This window comes from Pseudophryne corroboree, chromosome 10 (assembly GCF_028390025.1).
Source record: "Pseudophryne corroboree isolate aPseCor3 chromosome 10, aPseCor3.hap2, whole genome shotgun sequence".
NCBI lineage: Eukaryota > Metazoa > Chordata > Amphibia > Anura > Myobatrachidae > Pseudophryne > Pseudophryne corroboree.
In genome coordinates, this window is record NC_086453.1 from 115,153,461 (window position 1) to 115,169,843 (window position 16,383).

The 16,383-nt window shown below is 45.6% G+C and overlaps 1 protein-coding gene across 4 annotated transcripts in view; it reads left to right on the forward strand.

The window, feature by feature from the left end:
* LOC134966191 (uncharacterized) overlaps positions 1-16,383 on the forward strand; it is a 60,108-nt gene that overhangs the window by 24,529 nt on the left and 19,196 nt on the right. For 2 of the 4 annotated variants that reach the window (XM_063942753.1, XM_063942755.1), the window contains exon 2: positions 13,756-14,116. In XM_063942753.1, the coding sequence (XP_063798823.1) occupies positions 13,789-14,116 (328 nt within the window). In that variant the 5' untranslated portion in view covers positions 13,756-13,788. Of the gene's footprint in view, positions 1-7,119; positions 7,239-13,755; positions 14,117-16,383 lie in introns of those variants that run through there. The other 2 variants (XM_063942754.1, XM_063942752.1) reach the window with 2 other exon arrangements.

Genomic DNA, 16,383 nt, shown 5'->3' on the forward strand with positions numbered 1-16,383 from the left:
AGCTATATAGGAAACATATACCTTTGACACACTCTTCATTATCCTGAAACCATATGAATAATATATAAATCATTTGGGTGACATCTAGTGCGCAGCTCTTTCAATTTTAATCACGATTTCTTTCTTATTCACACTACTTTACTTTTCCTTTTAATATTCGCTGGTTTTACCATATATTATAATAAAAGTTATATTTTAATTAAAGATTAAGTGCACCACTTTAAGGCATTTCGAACCCTCTCTCTTCTTCCTTCATGCAGATTTATTTTGCCTGTGGTAGCACCCCCTAAATGGTTACGAATAACGCAGATGTGCTCTGGATAATATAAATTGGGGTCATTTTCATAATAAGAAGTAACCTGTGCGACCAGTATTACAGTTACTCATTCTGCGGCTGGATTGCCGCATCCAAAATCTGTAAAAGCCCATTCCACAAGGAAGGTGGGCTCTTCTTGGGCAGCTGCCCGAGGGGTCTCGGCATTACAGCTTTGCCGAGCAGCTACTTGGTCGGGTTCAAACACGTTTGCAAAATTCTACAAGTTTGATACCCTGGCTGAGGAGTACCTTGTGTTTGCTCATTCGGTGCTGCAGAGTCATCCGCATTCTCCCGCCCGTTTGGGAGCTTTGGTATAATCCCCATGGTCCTTACGGAGTCCCCAGCATCCACTAGGACGTTAGAGAAAATAAGAATTTACTCACCGGTAATTCTATTTCTCGTAGTCCGTAGTGGATGCTGGGCGCCCGTCCCAAGTGCGGACTTCTGCAATACTTGTATATAGTTATTGCTTAAATAAGGGTTATGTTATGGTTGCATCAGGTTTGTCTGATGCTCTGTTGTTGTTCATACTGTTAACTGGGTAAGTTTATCACGAGTTATACGGTGTGATTGGTGTGGCTGGTATGAGTTTTACCCTGGATTCCAAAATCCTTTGCTTGTACTGTCAGCTCTTCCGGGCACAGTTTCCTTAACTGAGGTCTGGAGGAGGGACATAGAGGGAGGAGCCAGTGCACACCAGTAGTCCTAATTCTTTCTTAGAGTGCCCTGTCTCCTGCGGAGCCCGTCTATTCCCCATGGTCCTTACGGAGTCCCCAACATCCACAACGGACTACGAGAAATAGATTTACCGGTAAGTAAAATCTTTTCTCTGACGTCCTAAGTGGATGCTGGGGACTCCGTCAGGACCAAGGGAATAGCGGCTCCGCAGGAGACAGGGCACAAAAGTAAAAGCTTTAGGATCAGGTGGTGTGCACTGGCTCCTCCCCCTATGACCCTCCTCCAAGCCTCAGTTAGATTTTTGTGCCCGGCCGAGAAGGGTGCAATCTAGGTGGCTCTCCTAAAGAGCTGCTTAGAGTAAAAGTTTTGTTAGGTTTTTTTATTTTCAGTGAGTCCTGCTGGCAACAGGCTCACTGCATCGAGGGACTTAGGGGAGAGAAGTGAACTCACCTGCGTGCAGGATGGATTGGCTTCTTAGGCTACTGGACACCATTAGCTCCAGAGGGAGTCGGAACACAGGTCTCACCCTGGGGTTCGTCCCGGAGCCGCGCCGCCGACCCCCTTGCAGATGCCGAAAAGTGAAGAGGTCCAGAAACCGGCGGCAGAAGACTTTTCAGTCTTCATAAGGTAGCGCACAGCACTGCAGCTGTGTGCCATTGTTGTCAGCACACTTCATAGCAGCGGTCACTGAGGGTGCATGGCGCTGGGGGGGGCGCCCTGGGCAGCAATGATAGTACCTTATTCTGGCTAAAAATACATCACATATAGCCCCTGGGGGCTATATGGATGTATTTAACCCCTGCCAGGTCTCAGAAAAACGGGAGAAGAAGCCCGCCGAAAAGGGGGCGGGGCCTATTCTCCTCAGCACACAGCGCCATTTTCCCTCACAGAAATGCTGGTGGGAAGGCTCCCAGGCTCTCCCCTGCACTGCACTACAGAAACAGGGTTAAAACAGAGAGGGGGGGCACTTATTTGGCGATATGTATATATATATTAAAATGCTATAAGGGAAAAACACTTATATAAAGGTTGTCCCTGTATAATTATAGCGTTTTTGGTGTGTGCTGGCAAACTCTCCCTCTGTCTCCCCAAAGGGCTAGTGGGGTCCTGTCCTCTATCAGAGCATTCCCTGTGTGTGTGCTGTGTGTCGGTACGTGTGTGTCGACATGTATGAGGACGATGTTGGTGAGGAGGCGGAGCAATTGCCTGTAATGGTGATGTCACTCTCTAGGGAGTCGACACCGGAATGGATGGCTTATTTAAGGAATTACGTGATAATGTCAACACGCTGCAAGGTCGGTTGACGACATGAGACGGCCGGCAAACCAATTAGTACCTGTCCAGGCGTCTCAAACACCGTCAGGGGCGTTAAAACGTCCTTTTACCTCAGTCGGTCGACACAGACACAGACACGGACACTGACTCCAGTGTCGACGGTGAAGAAACAAACGTATTTTCCTTTAGGGCCACACGTTACTTGTTAAGGGCAATGAAGGAGATGTTACATATTTCTGATACTACAAGTACCACAAAAAAGGGTATTATGTGGAGTGTGAAAAAACTACATGTGGTTTTTCCTGAATCAGATAAATTAAATGAAGTGTGTGATGATGCGTGGGTTTCCCCCGATAGAAAATTATTGGCGGTATACCCTTTCCCGCCAGAAGTTATGGCGCGTTGGGAAACACCCCTTAGGGTGGATAAGGCGCTCACACGCTTATCAAAACAAGTGGCGTTACCGTCTCCAGATACGGCCGCCCTCAAGGAGCCAACTGATAGGAGGCTGGAAAATATCCTAAAAAGTATATACACACATACTGGTGTTATACTGCGACCAGCGATCGCCTCAGCCTGGATGGGCAGCGCTGGGGTGGCTTGGTCGGATTCCCTGACTGGAAATATTGATACCCTTGACAGGGACAGTATTTTATTGACTATAGAGCATTTAAAGGATGCATTTCTATATATGCGAGATGCACAGAGGGATATTTGCACTCTGGCATCAAGAGTAAGTGCGATGTCCATATCTGCCAGAAGATGTTTATGGACACGACAGTGGTCAGGTGATGCAGATTCCAAACGGCACATGGAAGTATTGCCGTATAAAGGGGAGGAGTTATTTGGGGTCGGTCCATCGGATCTGGTGGCCACGGCAACAGCTAGAAAATCCACCTTTTTACCCCAAGTCACATCTCAGCAGAAAAAGACATCGTCTTTTCAGCCTCAGTCCTTTCGTCCCCATAAGGGAAGAAGACTGCAGCAGGCAGCCCATTCCCAGGAACAGAAGCCTTCCACCGCTTCTGCCAAGTCCTCAGCATGACGCTGGGGCCGTACAAACAGGTGCGGTGGGGGGTCGTCTCAAGAGTTTCAGCACGCAGTGGGCTTACTCGCAAGTGGACCCCTGGATCCTACAAGTAGTATCCCAGGGGTACAGATTGGAAATTCGAGACGTCTCCCCCTCGCAGGTTCCTGAAGTTTGCTTTACCAACGTCTCCCTCCGACAGGGAGGCAGTATTGGAAACAATTCACAAGCTGTATTCCCAGCAGGTGATAATCAAAGTACCCCTCCTACAACAAGGAAAGGGGTATTATTCCACACTATATTGTGGTACTGAAGCCAGACGGCTCGGTGAGACCTATTCTAAATCTGAAATATTTGAACACTTACATACAAAGGTTCAAATCAAGATGGAGTCACTCAGAGCAGTGATAGCGAACCAGGAAGAAGGGGACTATATGGTGTCCCTGGACATCAAGGATGCTTACCTCCATGTCCAAATTTGCCCTTCTCACCAAGGGTACCTCAGGTTCGTGGTACAAAACTGTCACTATCAGTTTCAGACGCTGCCGTTTGGATTGTCCACGGCACCCCGGGTCTTTACCAAGGTAATGGCCGAAATGATGATTCTTCTTCAAAGAAAAGGCGTCTTAATTATCCATTACTTGGACGATCTCCTGATAAGGGCAAGGTCCAGAGAACAGTTGGAGGTCGGAGTAGCACTATCTCAAGTAGTTCTACGACAGCACGGGTGGATTCTAAATATTCCAAAATCGCAGCTGTCTCCGACGACACGTCTGCTGTTCCTAGGGATGATTCTGGACACAGTCCAGAAAAAGGTGTTTCTCCCGGAGGAGAAAGCCAGGGAGTTATCCGAGCTAGTCAGGAACCTCCTAAAACCAGGCCAAGTGTCAGTGCATCAATGCACAAGGGTCCTGGGAAAAATGGTGGCTTCTTACAAAGCGATTCCATTCGGCAGATTCCACGCAAGAACTTTTCAGTGGGATCTGCTGGGAAAATGGTCCGGATCGCATCTTCAGATGCATCAGCGGATAACCCTGTCTCCAAGGACAAGGGTGTCTCTTCTGTGGTGGCTGCAGAGTGCTCATCTACTAAAGGGCCACAGATTCGGCATTCAGGACTGAGTCCTGGTGACCACGGATGCCAGCCTGAAAGGCTGGGGAGCAGTCACACAAGGAAAAAATTTCCAGGGAGTGTGATCAAGTCTGGAGACTTCTCTCCACATAAATATACTGGAGCTAAGAGCAATTTACAATGCTCTAAGCTTAGCAAGACCTCTGCTTCAAGGTCAGCCGGTATTGATCCAGTGGGACAACATCACGGCAGTCGCCCACGTAAACAGACAGGGCGGCACAAGAAGCAGGAGGACAATGGCAGAAACTGCAAGGAGTCTTCGCTGGGCGGAAAATCATGTGATAGCACTGTCAGCAGTGTTCATTCCGGGAGTGGACAACTGGGAAGCAGACTTCCTCAGCACGACCTCCACCCGGGAGAGTGGGGACTTCATCGGGAAGTCTTCCACATGATTGTGAACCGTTGGGAAAGACCAAAGGTGGACATGATAGCGTCCCGCCTGAACAAAAAACTGGATAGGTATTGCGCCAGGTCAAGAGACCCTCAGGCAATAGCTGTGGACGTTCTGGTAACACCGTGGATGTACCAGTCGGTGTATGTGTTCCCTCCTCTGCTTCTCATACCTAAGGTACTGAGAATTATAAGACGTAGAGGAGTAAGAACTATACTCGTGGCTCCGGATTGGCCAAGAAGGACTTGGTACCCGGAACTTCAAGAGATGCTCACAGAGGACTCATGGCCTCTGCCGCTAAGAAGGGACTTGCTTCAGCAAGTACCATGTCTGTTCCAAGACTTACCGCGGCTGCGTTTGACGGCATGGCGGTTGAACGCCGGATCCTAAGGGAAAAAGGCATTCCGGAAGAGGTCATTCTTACCCTGGTCAAAGCCAGGAAGGAGGTGACCGCACAACATTATCACCACATGTGGCGAAAATATGTTGCGTGGTGTAAGGCCAGGAAGGCCCCACGAAGAAATTTCAACTCGGTCGATTCCTGCATTTCCTGCAAACAGGAGTGTCTATGGGCCTCAAATTGGGATCCATTAAGGTTCAAATTTCGGCCCTGTCGATTTTCTTCCAGAAAGAATTGGCTTCAGTTCCTGAAATCCAGAAGTTTGTCAAGGGAGTACTGCATATACAACCCCCTTTTGTGCCTCCAGTGGCACTGTGGGATCTCAACGTAGTTCTGGGATTCCTCAAATCACATTGGTTTAAACCGCTCAAATCTGTGGATTTGAAATATCTCACATGGAAAGTGACCATGATGTTGGCCCTCGCCTCGGCCAGGCGAGTGTCAGAATTGGCGGCTTTGTCTCACAAAAGCCCATATCTGATTGTCCATTCGGACAGGGCAGAGCTGCGGACTCGTCCCCAGTTTCTCCCTAAGGTGGTGTCAGCGTTTCACCTGAACCAGCTTATTGTGGTACCTGCGGCTACTAGGGACTTGGAGGACTCCAAGTTGCTAGATGTTGTCAGGGCCCTGAAAATATAGGTTTCCAGGACGGCTGGAGTCAGGAAAACTGACTTGCTGTTATCCTGTATGCACCCAACAAACTGGGTGCTCTTGCTTCTAAGCAGACGATTGCTAGTTGGATGTGTAGTACAATTCAGCTTGCACATTCTGTGGCAGGCCTGCCACAGCCAAAATATGTAAATGCCCATTCCACAAGGAAGGTGGGCTCATCTTGGGCGGCTGCCCGAGGGGTCTCGGCTTTACAACTTTGCCGAGCTGCTACTTGGTCAGGGGCACACCATGGCTGAGGAGGACCTGGAGTTCTCTCACTCGGTGCTGCAGAGTCATCCGCACTCTCCCGCCCGTTTGGGAGCTTTGGTATAATCCCCATGGTCCTGACGGAGTCCCCAGCATCCACTTAGGACGTCAGAGAAAATAAGAATTTACTCACCGATAATTCTATTTCTCGTAGTCCGTAGTGGATGCTGGGCGCCCATCCCAAGTGCGGATTGTCTGCAATACTTGTACATAGTTATTGTTACAAAAATCGAGTTATTATTGTTGTGAGCCATCTTTTCAGAGGCTCCGCTGTTATCATGCTGTTAACTGGGTTCAGATCACAGGTTGTACAGTGTGATTGGTGTGGCTGGTATGAGTCTTACCCGGGATTCAAAATCCTTCCTTATTGTGTACGCTCGTCCGGGCACAGTATCCTAACTGAGGCTTGGAGGAGGGTCATAGGGGGAGGAGCCAGTGCACACCACCTGATCCTAAAGCTTTTACTTTTGTGCCCTGTCTCCTGCGGAGCCGCTATTCCCTTGGTCCTGACGGAGTCCCCAGCATCCACTTAGGACTACGAGAAATAGAATTATCGGTAAGTAAATTCTTATTATTATTTTGCTGGGTTAGTAATTATTGCACCTGTTTCCACAGAGGGAAATAATAAAATCATAACCTGTTGGGGGTATTTGAGCATCTTGTGATTTACGGGGCAGAAAATCTTCATATACAGGACCTGCAGTTATCTTTCACAATTTGCTTTAAAAGTTTCAGTGCTTGAATTAACATTATTGAGGAGATGTATCAAGCCTTGGAGAGAGAGACTAACCAATCCGCTTCTAATTGTCATTTTTCCAGTAAAGCCTTTAAAACGAAAGCTAGGAGCTGATTGGTTGGTACTTTAACTCTTTCCAAGGCATAATACGTCTTCCTGCATGTCAGACAAGCTGACTGTTTGTGAGGAAGCGTGGTGATTGGCTGTCCAAAACATGTGACTCTGTGTTATGCTGCTGAAACGAAACTCAAGCTGCAGAAGAGGAAAGATCAGCTCTCTTCATTGTTGTTAGCACACTGTGAGGACGGAGGAAGATCTGTTCGTTGCAGTCAGGCGGAGATTACAGCATGTAACTCTTACCTGTAGGTAAAAATTCTACTACTTTGTAACACTTTTATATTCTACTATCCAGTATTATTAGTTATGGAATTATAGTGATTTAAAAATTATATACATGACCAGACAATCAAATCTTCTCTCAAAGCTGCTACCTACTTACTCCTTTCCAATAATATTTTCCAAATGTTTTATTTATTATTATTATTATTATTATTATTATTATTATTATTATTATTACAATGTAACCTTCGGTATGCTTTTTTATTCCTTCACTGTGCTTATTTATTTGTTTTGTTCCTTATGTTGAGGAGTGTCACCTTGTATTAATTGCCTATTCACTACTATGGGATAACTACGATCTCCCTTTAGTCTTATTTATCCTCAATGTCATCTCATTTCTGCATTTATGGGCAAGTGCTTCACTTGTATTCATGCCAGTATGCCTTTAGTGTCTGGTTTACAAGATCATGGAACCCTAACAATGAGCTTGGTTGAGAGGTGGAGGCAGGAATGATCGGTGCTGCGTCTTCAGTAGCAGCGGATCTGAGAAGCAATGTAAATGATGCAGGTATCGTCTTTTGATTGCGACACCTACCTGCGCCTTCTCAGATCTGCAGCATGCGTATGAAGATATAGAATCGGATCACCATTGCAAACCAATTTCTATACCTTTTTATCAATGTGTTTACATTCTTTGCATACTCTCGAGTCTCATGGGCCTAATTCAGAGATGTACACATCTCTATACTACATATGTACAGATGTGTCTGCAACGACGGTCATTGTGCCTCCTAATCCGCAGCATGTTTGACATGCTGCAGCCATTTGGGGGCAGCAGACAACGTATCAGAAAATGGGGCACGTTGGTCCCGTGTCTGGGCGTGCCGAGACCAGTGGAGGCTTCACTGGCCCTGACTGTGAAAACACCGGCCATCTTGAGTACCCTGAGAGTTACTCAGATGACCGTTGTTCACATAAGTGATCTGATTCTGAGTCCTCGGAAGCAACAGTGGATCACAGGAGGTGGAAGGAGGCATCTATTTCCACAAGACACCTCCTGCGGCATAACTTGTTTTAGCATAGCCACCAGGTACAAAGCCACGGTGGATGTGATACTGCGCCCGCCTCTGAATCAGGCTCACTGTATCCTGTTTACTCTGCTGGTGCTTTAGAAGCAAACAGTTTAGAATTTTTGCTTTAAATATATTGCAGGATTAACCTTATGAGTTTTGTTGAAAATAAATAAAATGAATATCTAATTTCCCAAAGGCTTAAAATGACTTTTTACAATTTAAAATCTGTGTGATTGGGTATGTGTGACCGCCGGTCACAATAAACGATGGCGGGATCCCGGTTGTTACATGGCCGGGGGGGGGTGGAGGGGAGAGCGCACCAAAGCCCATTGCAGGCTCAGTGGCTCGCTGCGCTTGCCACAGGTTCTATTCCCACTGTATGGGCGTTGTGGACACCCATGAGTGGGAATAGTACCTGTTGGTCGGCATGCTGACCGGCGGGATTTTCAGATGCCGGGATCCCAGCGTCTGTATTGTGCCGCCAGTCACATAAACACATCCCGTTTCTACATGTGTCAGCGTTAACCCCTCATCTCTTTATTTAGTGGCATGTATAAATTAGGTATAGGGTGAATTGAGCAATTTTGGATTTTACCTATTATAAGAAGTGGTCTTTGAGCAATTTAAGGACTATCTGTTGACTCACTGAGCGCGCTCTGCACATGCATTATGGACCGAAAGGTTTGTAATTCACTCTGGAGGTACTAAAGGTGCACAAGAAAGGGTGCATGACGCACAAAGCAGTGTGCAATGAGAGATGGATCTTCCACATTGATTTTAGGACAGAAAAGAAAAAATGAAGGATTTATAACTATTTACATTGACATCTGGTTGTACTCACCAGTATTTAAGCAGCTAGATCCCACTCATGGTTCCAGCTGTTTGTCAGTCAGTCAAAATTCCCTTCATGTTGGCACCTTGGGAAAGAAAGGGGGGGGGGGCTTCGTACGCAACCGCATTTTACTAGGTGATAGTGTAGATTTAAATATTTGTCTCACATTGAAAAATTTGGCATTTATGTTGCTATGCACAATGGTGTATTGAGCCACCAGTTTATATTTACTATTCACTAGTTGTGTTATAAATATTTTAGTTTTTATATATTTGAAGCATGATTTCCATGAGCTGTTTATGTGGACTAAATCTCGTGATCAATAGGAAGCAATATAACGCAAGCTGGAAGCTTTGTAATGTCATGCAATGGGAACCTGGGCTCTTAAAACATTAATACACCTGATGGGACCTAAATATTCATAATTGCCTTTTTATCATGCTGGTATGTTAAAAGATGAATATACTGTAGAGAAAAACTGTACAGCTTTAACACAGAGTAATTGTAGCATATGTTTACTGAAGCTATGTGTTGTCTGTTCAGATCTATTAAATGTGCATAGCCTTTTGATAGCAAGGTGACAACACTTCTCCAGGCATTGGGAAAATTATATTATGTGATCGAAAAAGTAATTTACAAACCTTGAAAATTTCAAAACTTAATAGTTCTCTCTAATTACATTATGTAGCAACGTCTCTACTTCCATGCATATAACAATATCTCAGTCCAGTACCAATATTGATATATCAAATCACAATCAGTGTCTCAAATTATATATAGAAATCACTGCAGATGTTGATCCATATGCAGTTATAGGTACAGTATATAACTCTGTCAGAGCCTGTTATTCTAAAGCCCACCTATCTTCTAGTATCCTTAGTGTGTTGAATGACAACAGAGCTATTTCTAGCCAATTTGGCTCCCAGTGCGAGATTCAAAAATGATTTGAAAAGAACACCTTACACCCCAGTTTTTGACCCTGCACCAGCAGACCTCCCCTACCACTAGGGAGAAAAATTAAATTCCACCATATTAAGCCCCACACAGTAATGCCCCATGCACTATATTATGCCTCCTGCACCACATTATGCCACACACCGCAAAGCCTGTGATACATTATGCCCTACAGTAAAGCTTCTAATTACTTTTAAATTACCTGCTCGTTGCCAAGAGTTTCACGCGCTGGGTGTCATGCTCGTTGCCAGGTTTTTCATGCTCTGGGATCCATGCTCGTCGCCAGGGGTTTCATGCTCTGGGATGGGTGTCATGATCGTTGCCAGGGGTGTGTAATGCTCGTTGCCAGGGGTAATGCTCATTGTCAGGGCTCAGGGGTGTGTAATGCCAGGGATGTGTAATGCTAGTTGCAAGGGGTGTGTAATGCTAGTTGCCAGGGGTGTGTGCTAGCTGCCAGGAGTGTGTAGAGCCAGGAGTGTGTGCTAGTTGCCAGCTAGTTGCCGGGGGTGTGTACTGTAGTGCTCGTTGTCATGGGTGTGTACAGCGCCGGCCAGCCCGCTCGCCAGCAGCTTCCCTGCTCCCCTTCCTCCTTGTCATAGTACTCCGCTTGGGGGAGCAGTGTTTCGCGTAATCACGTGTTGCGTTGTGACGTCACGATGCAAACGCGTCATTCCGCAAAACTTCAACCTCGAGCGGAGTTCTAATGACAGAGAGGGGGAGCGTCCAGAGCATCGGAAAGTGCCACGTCGGGCGCCCCATTCGACGGCGCATCTCGCCCGCCACAAGAAACAGCTCTGGATGACAATATAAAGACACGCATGTACATCATCACTCCTGGCTGGCCTGCATGTGGGCTATTGCGCATACGCCACTCTGTGCTGAGAAAAAGTACATTTCCAAAAACAGATACTTGTGGAAGCCCAAAAGAAAATGGAAGTGTAGAGAGAAGGATTGGCCAGAGGTGAATACACGAAGCAGCAGTTTGATAGGAAACTGTACCATGAAGACCAATGGGGAGTGATGGTTGTAGATGTGATGAGGGTGATCAACTGGCATGCCTACTTTTGCACTGAAGTGCTGAAACAAGTTTTCCTTATGTGGGACGGGTAGGGTGATAATTGGCTATCTCTCCTTTGACATGGTGGCACAATATGATGTGGTGTGGACTTGCCACAGAGGCACAACTCTTTTTATCTCTGCAGACTTTCTTGCTTCCTGAACCAGGTGGCCAGATTGTGTACATTAGGTAAAGAAAAATTGGGTGCCCAAACGAACATATATGTATTTATACATACACATATATTCTTTTAAGTCCTGGAGTGGTGCCATCTGGTATTGTTTCATATGTGTGTGTGTGTGTGTGTGTGTGTGTGTGTATATATATATATATATATATATATATATGCTAAAAGAACCAGCCGCACACATTAAAAGTTCATAGGGAGGAGTGCAAGGCACAAATAGTGGTATTCATAAAAGAAAGCAGAGCCAGCACCTCCTGTTTGCTGCAAAAATCGTGTTTTTACTGTTTAAAACATCCAAGTTTCCATAGCATCCTAATGTGCAAAAAATCCATGCAAGAAGGAATACATAGCAGAGGATCACAGAAATAGTTGTATACTCATCATGCCAGGGTGGTCATAAATGCATAGAGACATCCTCCTGCTAACAAAGTGGCAGTGAACCCGACAGCTGTTTCGGCGCCTCCATTGCGCCTTTGTCAAAAAACTTGGATGTTTTAAACAGTAAAAACACGATTTTTGCAGCAAACAGGAGGTGCTGGCTCTGCTTTCTTTTATATATAGATATAGATATATGTTCATAGGTGGTAAAACTTCTGCGCCTTCGGTGCTTTTTAAAGTGATTCAGTGCTTTAGTCAGTGTAAATTCTTATACAGTACATAAACATTCGTACCAGATGTCCAAGGAGTAAGAGCTTGTGGTTCGTCTTTTTTGGGGGTCGTTCCTCTGTCCCTTGTTACTGTGCAGACGTGCTCAATAGATGCATTATTACACACAATGGAAGAGGAAGGAAGTATCAGTACCACAAACTTTCACATTAAATATAGTGACTTGTGCAATCACACAAAGAATAAAGTGCCAAGTGCAAATAGAGCCAAAGTACAACCTTATAATTCAAATGGCAGGACAGGTTGTGCCTTTTCACTGTAAGCACCCAAAGAGTACATAAATATATGACAACTCACAAATATTTTTGCTCAAAGGTCCTTCTTGTTTTCCACAGCTGCACACTGTGTACCTTAAAACCAAAATTTTCCCAATGGGGAGAAAAACTCTTATGGTGTAATAAAGTTTTTAACAGAGTTTAATAAACTATTCACACAAACATATAAATTAAAGGTGGACTCGTACAATGTTAGAAATCATATTATGCTTATCTGTTATCATACAGCCGCGGAGAGGTAGTAGTGTATAGCTTAATGCGTTTTATCCCTTCACGCCAAAAAACGGGACTTCCTCAGGAGTATCTTACATATAATATATATGTGTGTGTGTGTGTGTGTGTGTGTGTGTGTGTGTGTGTGTGTGTGTGTGTGTGTGTGTGTGTGTGTGAAAATGGGTGTGGCCTCACTAGAATGGGTGTAGCATCGCAGGAAGAGACTACATTACACCCCAGTTTTTGACCCTGCACCAACAGGCCTCTGCCACCACAGGAAAGAAAAAAATTCCACTATATTAAGCTCCACACAATAATGCCCCGTGCACCATATTATGCCACACACCGCAATGCCCTTCATATACATTATGCCCCACAGTAAGGATTCTAATTATTTTTTCATTTTCCTGCTCATTGCCAGGGGTTTCATGCGTTGGGTTCCATGCTCATTGCCAGGGGTTTCATGCTCTGGGTTCCATGCTCGTTTCCAGGGATTTCATGCTCTGGGTGTCATGCTCATTGCCAGGGGGTAATGCTCGTTGCCAGGTGTTTCATGCTCTGGGTGTCATACTCGTTGGCAGGGGTATAATTGCTATTGCCCGGGGTTTCATGCTGTGGCTGTATTGCTCGTTGCTAGGGGTTTCATGCTCTGAGTGTAATGCTCATTGCCAGGGGTTTCATGCTCTGGGTGTCATGCTCGTTGGCAGGGGTATAATTGCTATTGCCAGGAGTCTCATGCTCTGGCTGTAATCCTCGTTGCCAGGGGTTTCATGCTCTTGGTGTAATGCTCATTGCCAGGGGTTTCATGCTCTGGGTGTCATGCTCGTTGCCAGGGGTGTATAATGCTCGTTGGCACCAGTGGCTTACTGCTATTACCTGCTCCCCTTCCTCCCACCCATAGTACTCCGCTCGCTGAGCAGAGTTTTGCGAATGACACGAGCAGGTAATAGCAGTCAGCAGGTATCGCGGCGGGTGCCCCCAGTAGAAACAGCCCTACATGGCGCTGCGGACCCCTTTTGGCACCGTAGAAAGGATAATAATGATTCATAATAATAATGATTTTGAAGTACTGTTTTATATTGGTGTGCTTTATATTTGAAATGTGCTTGGGGAACAAGTAGGTGCACTTGCAGCTCTGCAGACTTTGTGTTTTGTAAATCGCAATCTGCTTCACTTTAATGTGATTCAAATATTTGAATTGATTTTTTGTTAGTTTGAAACATTTACAAAGATAATTGTTTTGCTTTCCAAATTGATATATTTTACAATTGTTTTATCTTTTTGCAGCATCTTTGTGTATGGCATTTCTTCAGCTGTAACATGGACGAGATTCTAAAGTCAGAGATTTTGACCGTTGTGTTGGAGAAGAGAGGAAGTGTATCTTTTGAAGAATTTGCTGGCCTGTTTCGTCAGATCCATGGATATGAGTTTAAGCTGTCAAACTATGGTTACAATTCACTAAGAAGTTTATTGGAAGACATGAAAGACTTAGTTACGCTATACACGATAAAAGGGCAACCGTTCATAAAAAAACGATCACCTGCCGAGTATCATGTTGTGTTCTTCAACAGAAACGATCCATCTCAAAAAAGTCTTAATATTCCACAGTTATGCAGTGTATCTTTACCTACCTCCGGACCTTCAGCAGGTAATCGTGAATAGACTTCATAAGCGCTAAACAGAAGGAAACCCCCACATTCACATTAGTGGTGCTGTTCAGAGCAGTGGTTCTCAAACTCGGTCCTCAGGACCCCACACAGATCACGTTTTCCATGTCACCCAGCAGCTGCACTGTGTATCACCAACTGTCACATTTTAAAAATCTACAGGTGACCTGCAAAACGTGAACCGTGTGGGGTCCTGAGGACCAAGTTTGAGAACCTGTGGTTTAGAGCATACAAGGGTTTTCTAGTATAATATAAATAAAGTAATTTCCATACGGCGCATGTATTCCACTGTAGATTGTTGCATAAAGTAGACCTGTGTCACATTACACTTCGAAGGCAGACAGAAGTTGAGCGCATGTCTGGATAATTGCAACATAAGCAGACGTGAACACATTCCTAGATGCACCTCTTAGTAGGTGTATTTCACGTGGGTACCTAAGTGCTGACGCAACGCTATAAATTGATAACTCTAAGCAACAATATTAAAGCATTGGTTGTTTAGCAGGACAGGGTGGGGGAAGGCATTGGCATGAAAAATATATTTGCAATGACATGAAAAATTTATTTTTTGTACTATACACAAAGGAATAATGTACCTCCCAGCCCCTTCATATTCGAACTAAACTCAGGATTTCAGAACAGTAGTACCGTCTTCCAAAATCATGTCTGTCTCGTCAAAACTTTGCAAGTAGGGAGTTATGCAACTACAAACTCTAACACCAAAGACACACTGCTCTTATCCAGTACGTCTACTCCTGACCTCTCCACACAGTCACTTCATGTATGCATGCACTGCTTCTCCTTCTGCATTCCGTGTAGGAAAGGCACTTCCTCCAGATTGCGGTAGGTGATGGGTCTGTCTGTAACCATGTGCTTCTATATGGTTTGACTGTGTATAAAGAGAGTAGCTGGGAAGAGTTGGAAACAGGCTGGTGGCCAGGAGGAAAGGCATCTCAGCTATACATAATGTTCTGCTGGCTAACAGTAGGTGCTCACCCCAGCATAAGAGCGGTATGGTCTTGTATATGAGGCTATATAGGGGCTATTATCTGACTGATTTAGATTTGCTAACTTGATATGTATTTGTTTTCACAATATGAGACTTGTCAGTGCGACTAGTGCAAAAACAACAGGTATAGATTAGCATGTCATGTAAAATGTGACATTAATTGTATGGTTTTCCGAAATGACCTCATTCAGAGAAGGATGCAGATCGCTGCATCCACAGCAATATCTGTGTCCATCTACTCACTTGCTGGGGGCCGCCCAGCATGTGTGTGGCACCACCCAACGATGCGTCCGCGCACGCATCGATTTAAAGTCAACCCCTGCTTGCGCTGCCAGGCCGTCCGCCACCATTTTTTTTGCTCGTAGCAGCTGCGTGTGACGTTACGCAACCACCCGAAAACAGTCCAGATACACCTGCATTGTCTGGACGTACCCACAAAACGACCGGCCACCACTGTCAATCACCTTCCAGGATGCAGCCGCAAGGTGAAGGGTCATGCACGTGCACTGAGGCCGGTGCACATATGCAGACTTTCCGAATACAGCCGCTGCGTGCAGATGCGCGGCTGCGTTCAGGTCAGAATGACCCCCAATATACTGCATATCTGTAGTGTAATGAAAATTATACTTCTTGCATCCCAAAAGTGTTGTGCTATAGTTAAAACAGGTTGGGAATGGGTGACCGACATATGGGATCCCATACCGACACCGGGATCCTGGGGTTTAGAATGCCGGCGGGGAGGCAAGCGCAACGAAGCCCTGTTAGTCGGCATGCCGACTGTAGGGATTTTGAGGGTTCGGGATGCAGGCGTCGGTATTGTGACCAGCGGTCTCCTGACTTCCGGTCACATAACTACATCCCAGTTAAAACATATCTCCCAACAGGTGGGAATCTCAGGAGACGGGGCATGGGCATGTCACAGATGTCTGCATCACTGAGGTGCGTGGCCACGCGCCTGGGCATAGCTAGTGCCAAAAGGCATTGGGCTGCCCCATGATTATTGCTGGAACCCCTCCTTTGACCCTTTAATTGCTGTGTGGACCAGTGGCAGGTGCACACGGCACCCAGTTACTGCTGCTAAGGATGGACATAGCTCCACGATTACCTAGCAATGGGGACAATGCAGTCCTGATCATGACAGAGAGACCTCAAATAGAGACTGTCCCACTGAAATTGGGATGGTTGGGAAGTATGGCAAAAAAACATGTATAGTCTCTTTTTACATCAATGGTTGTGTTG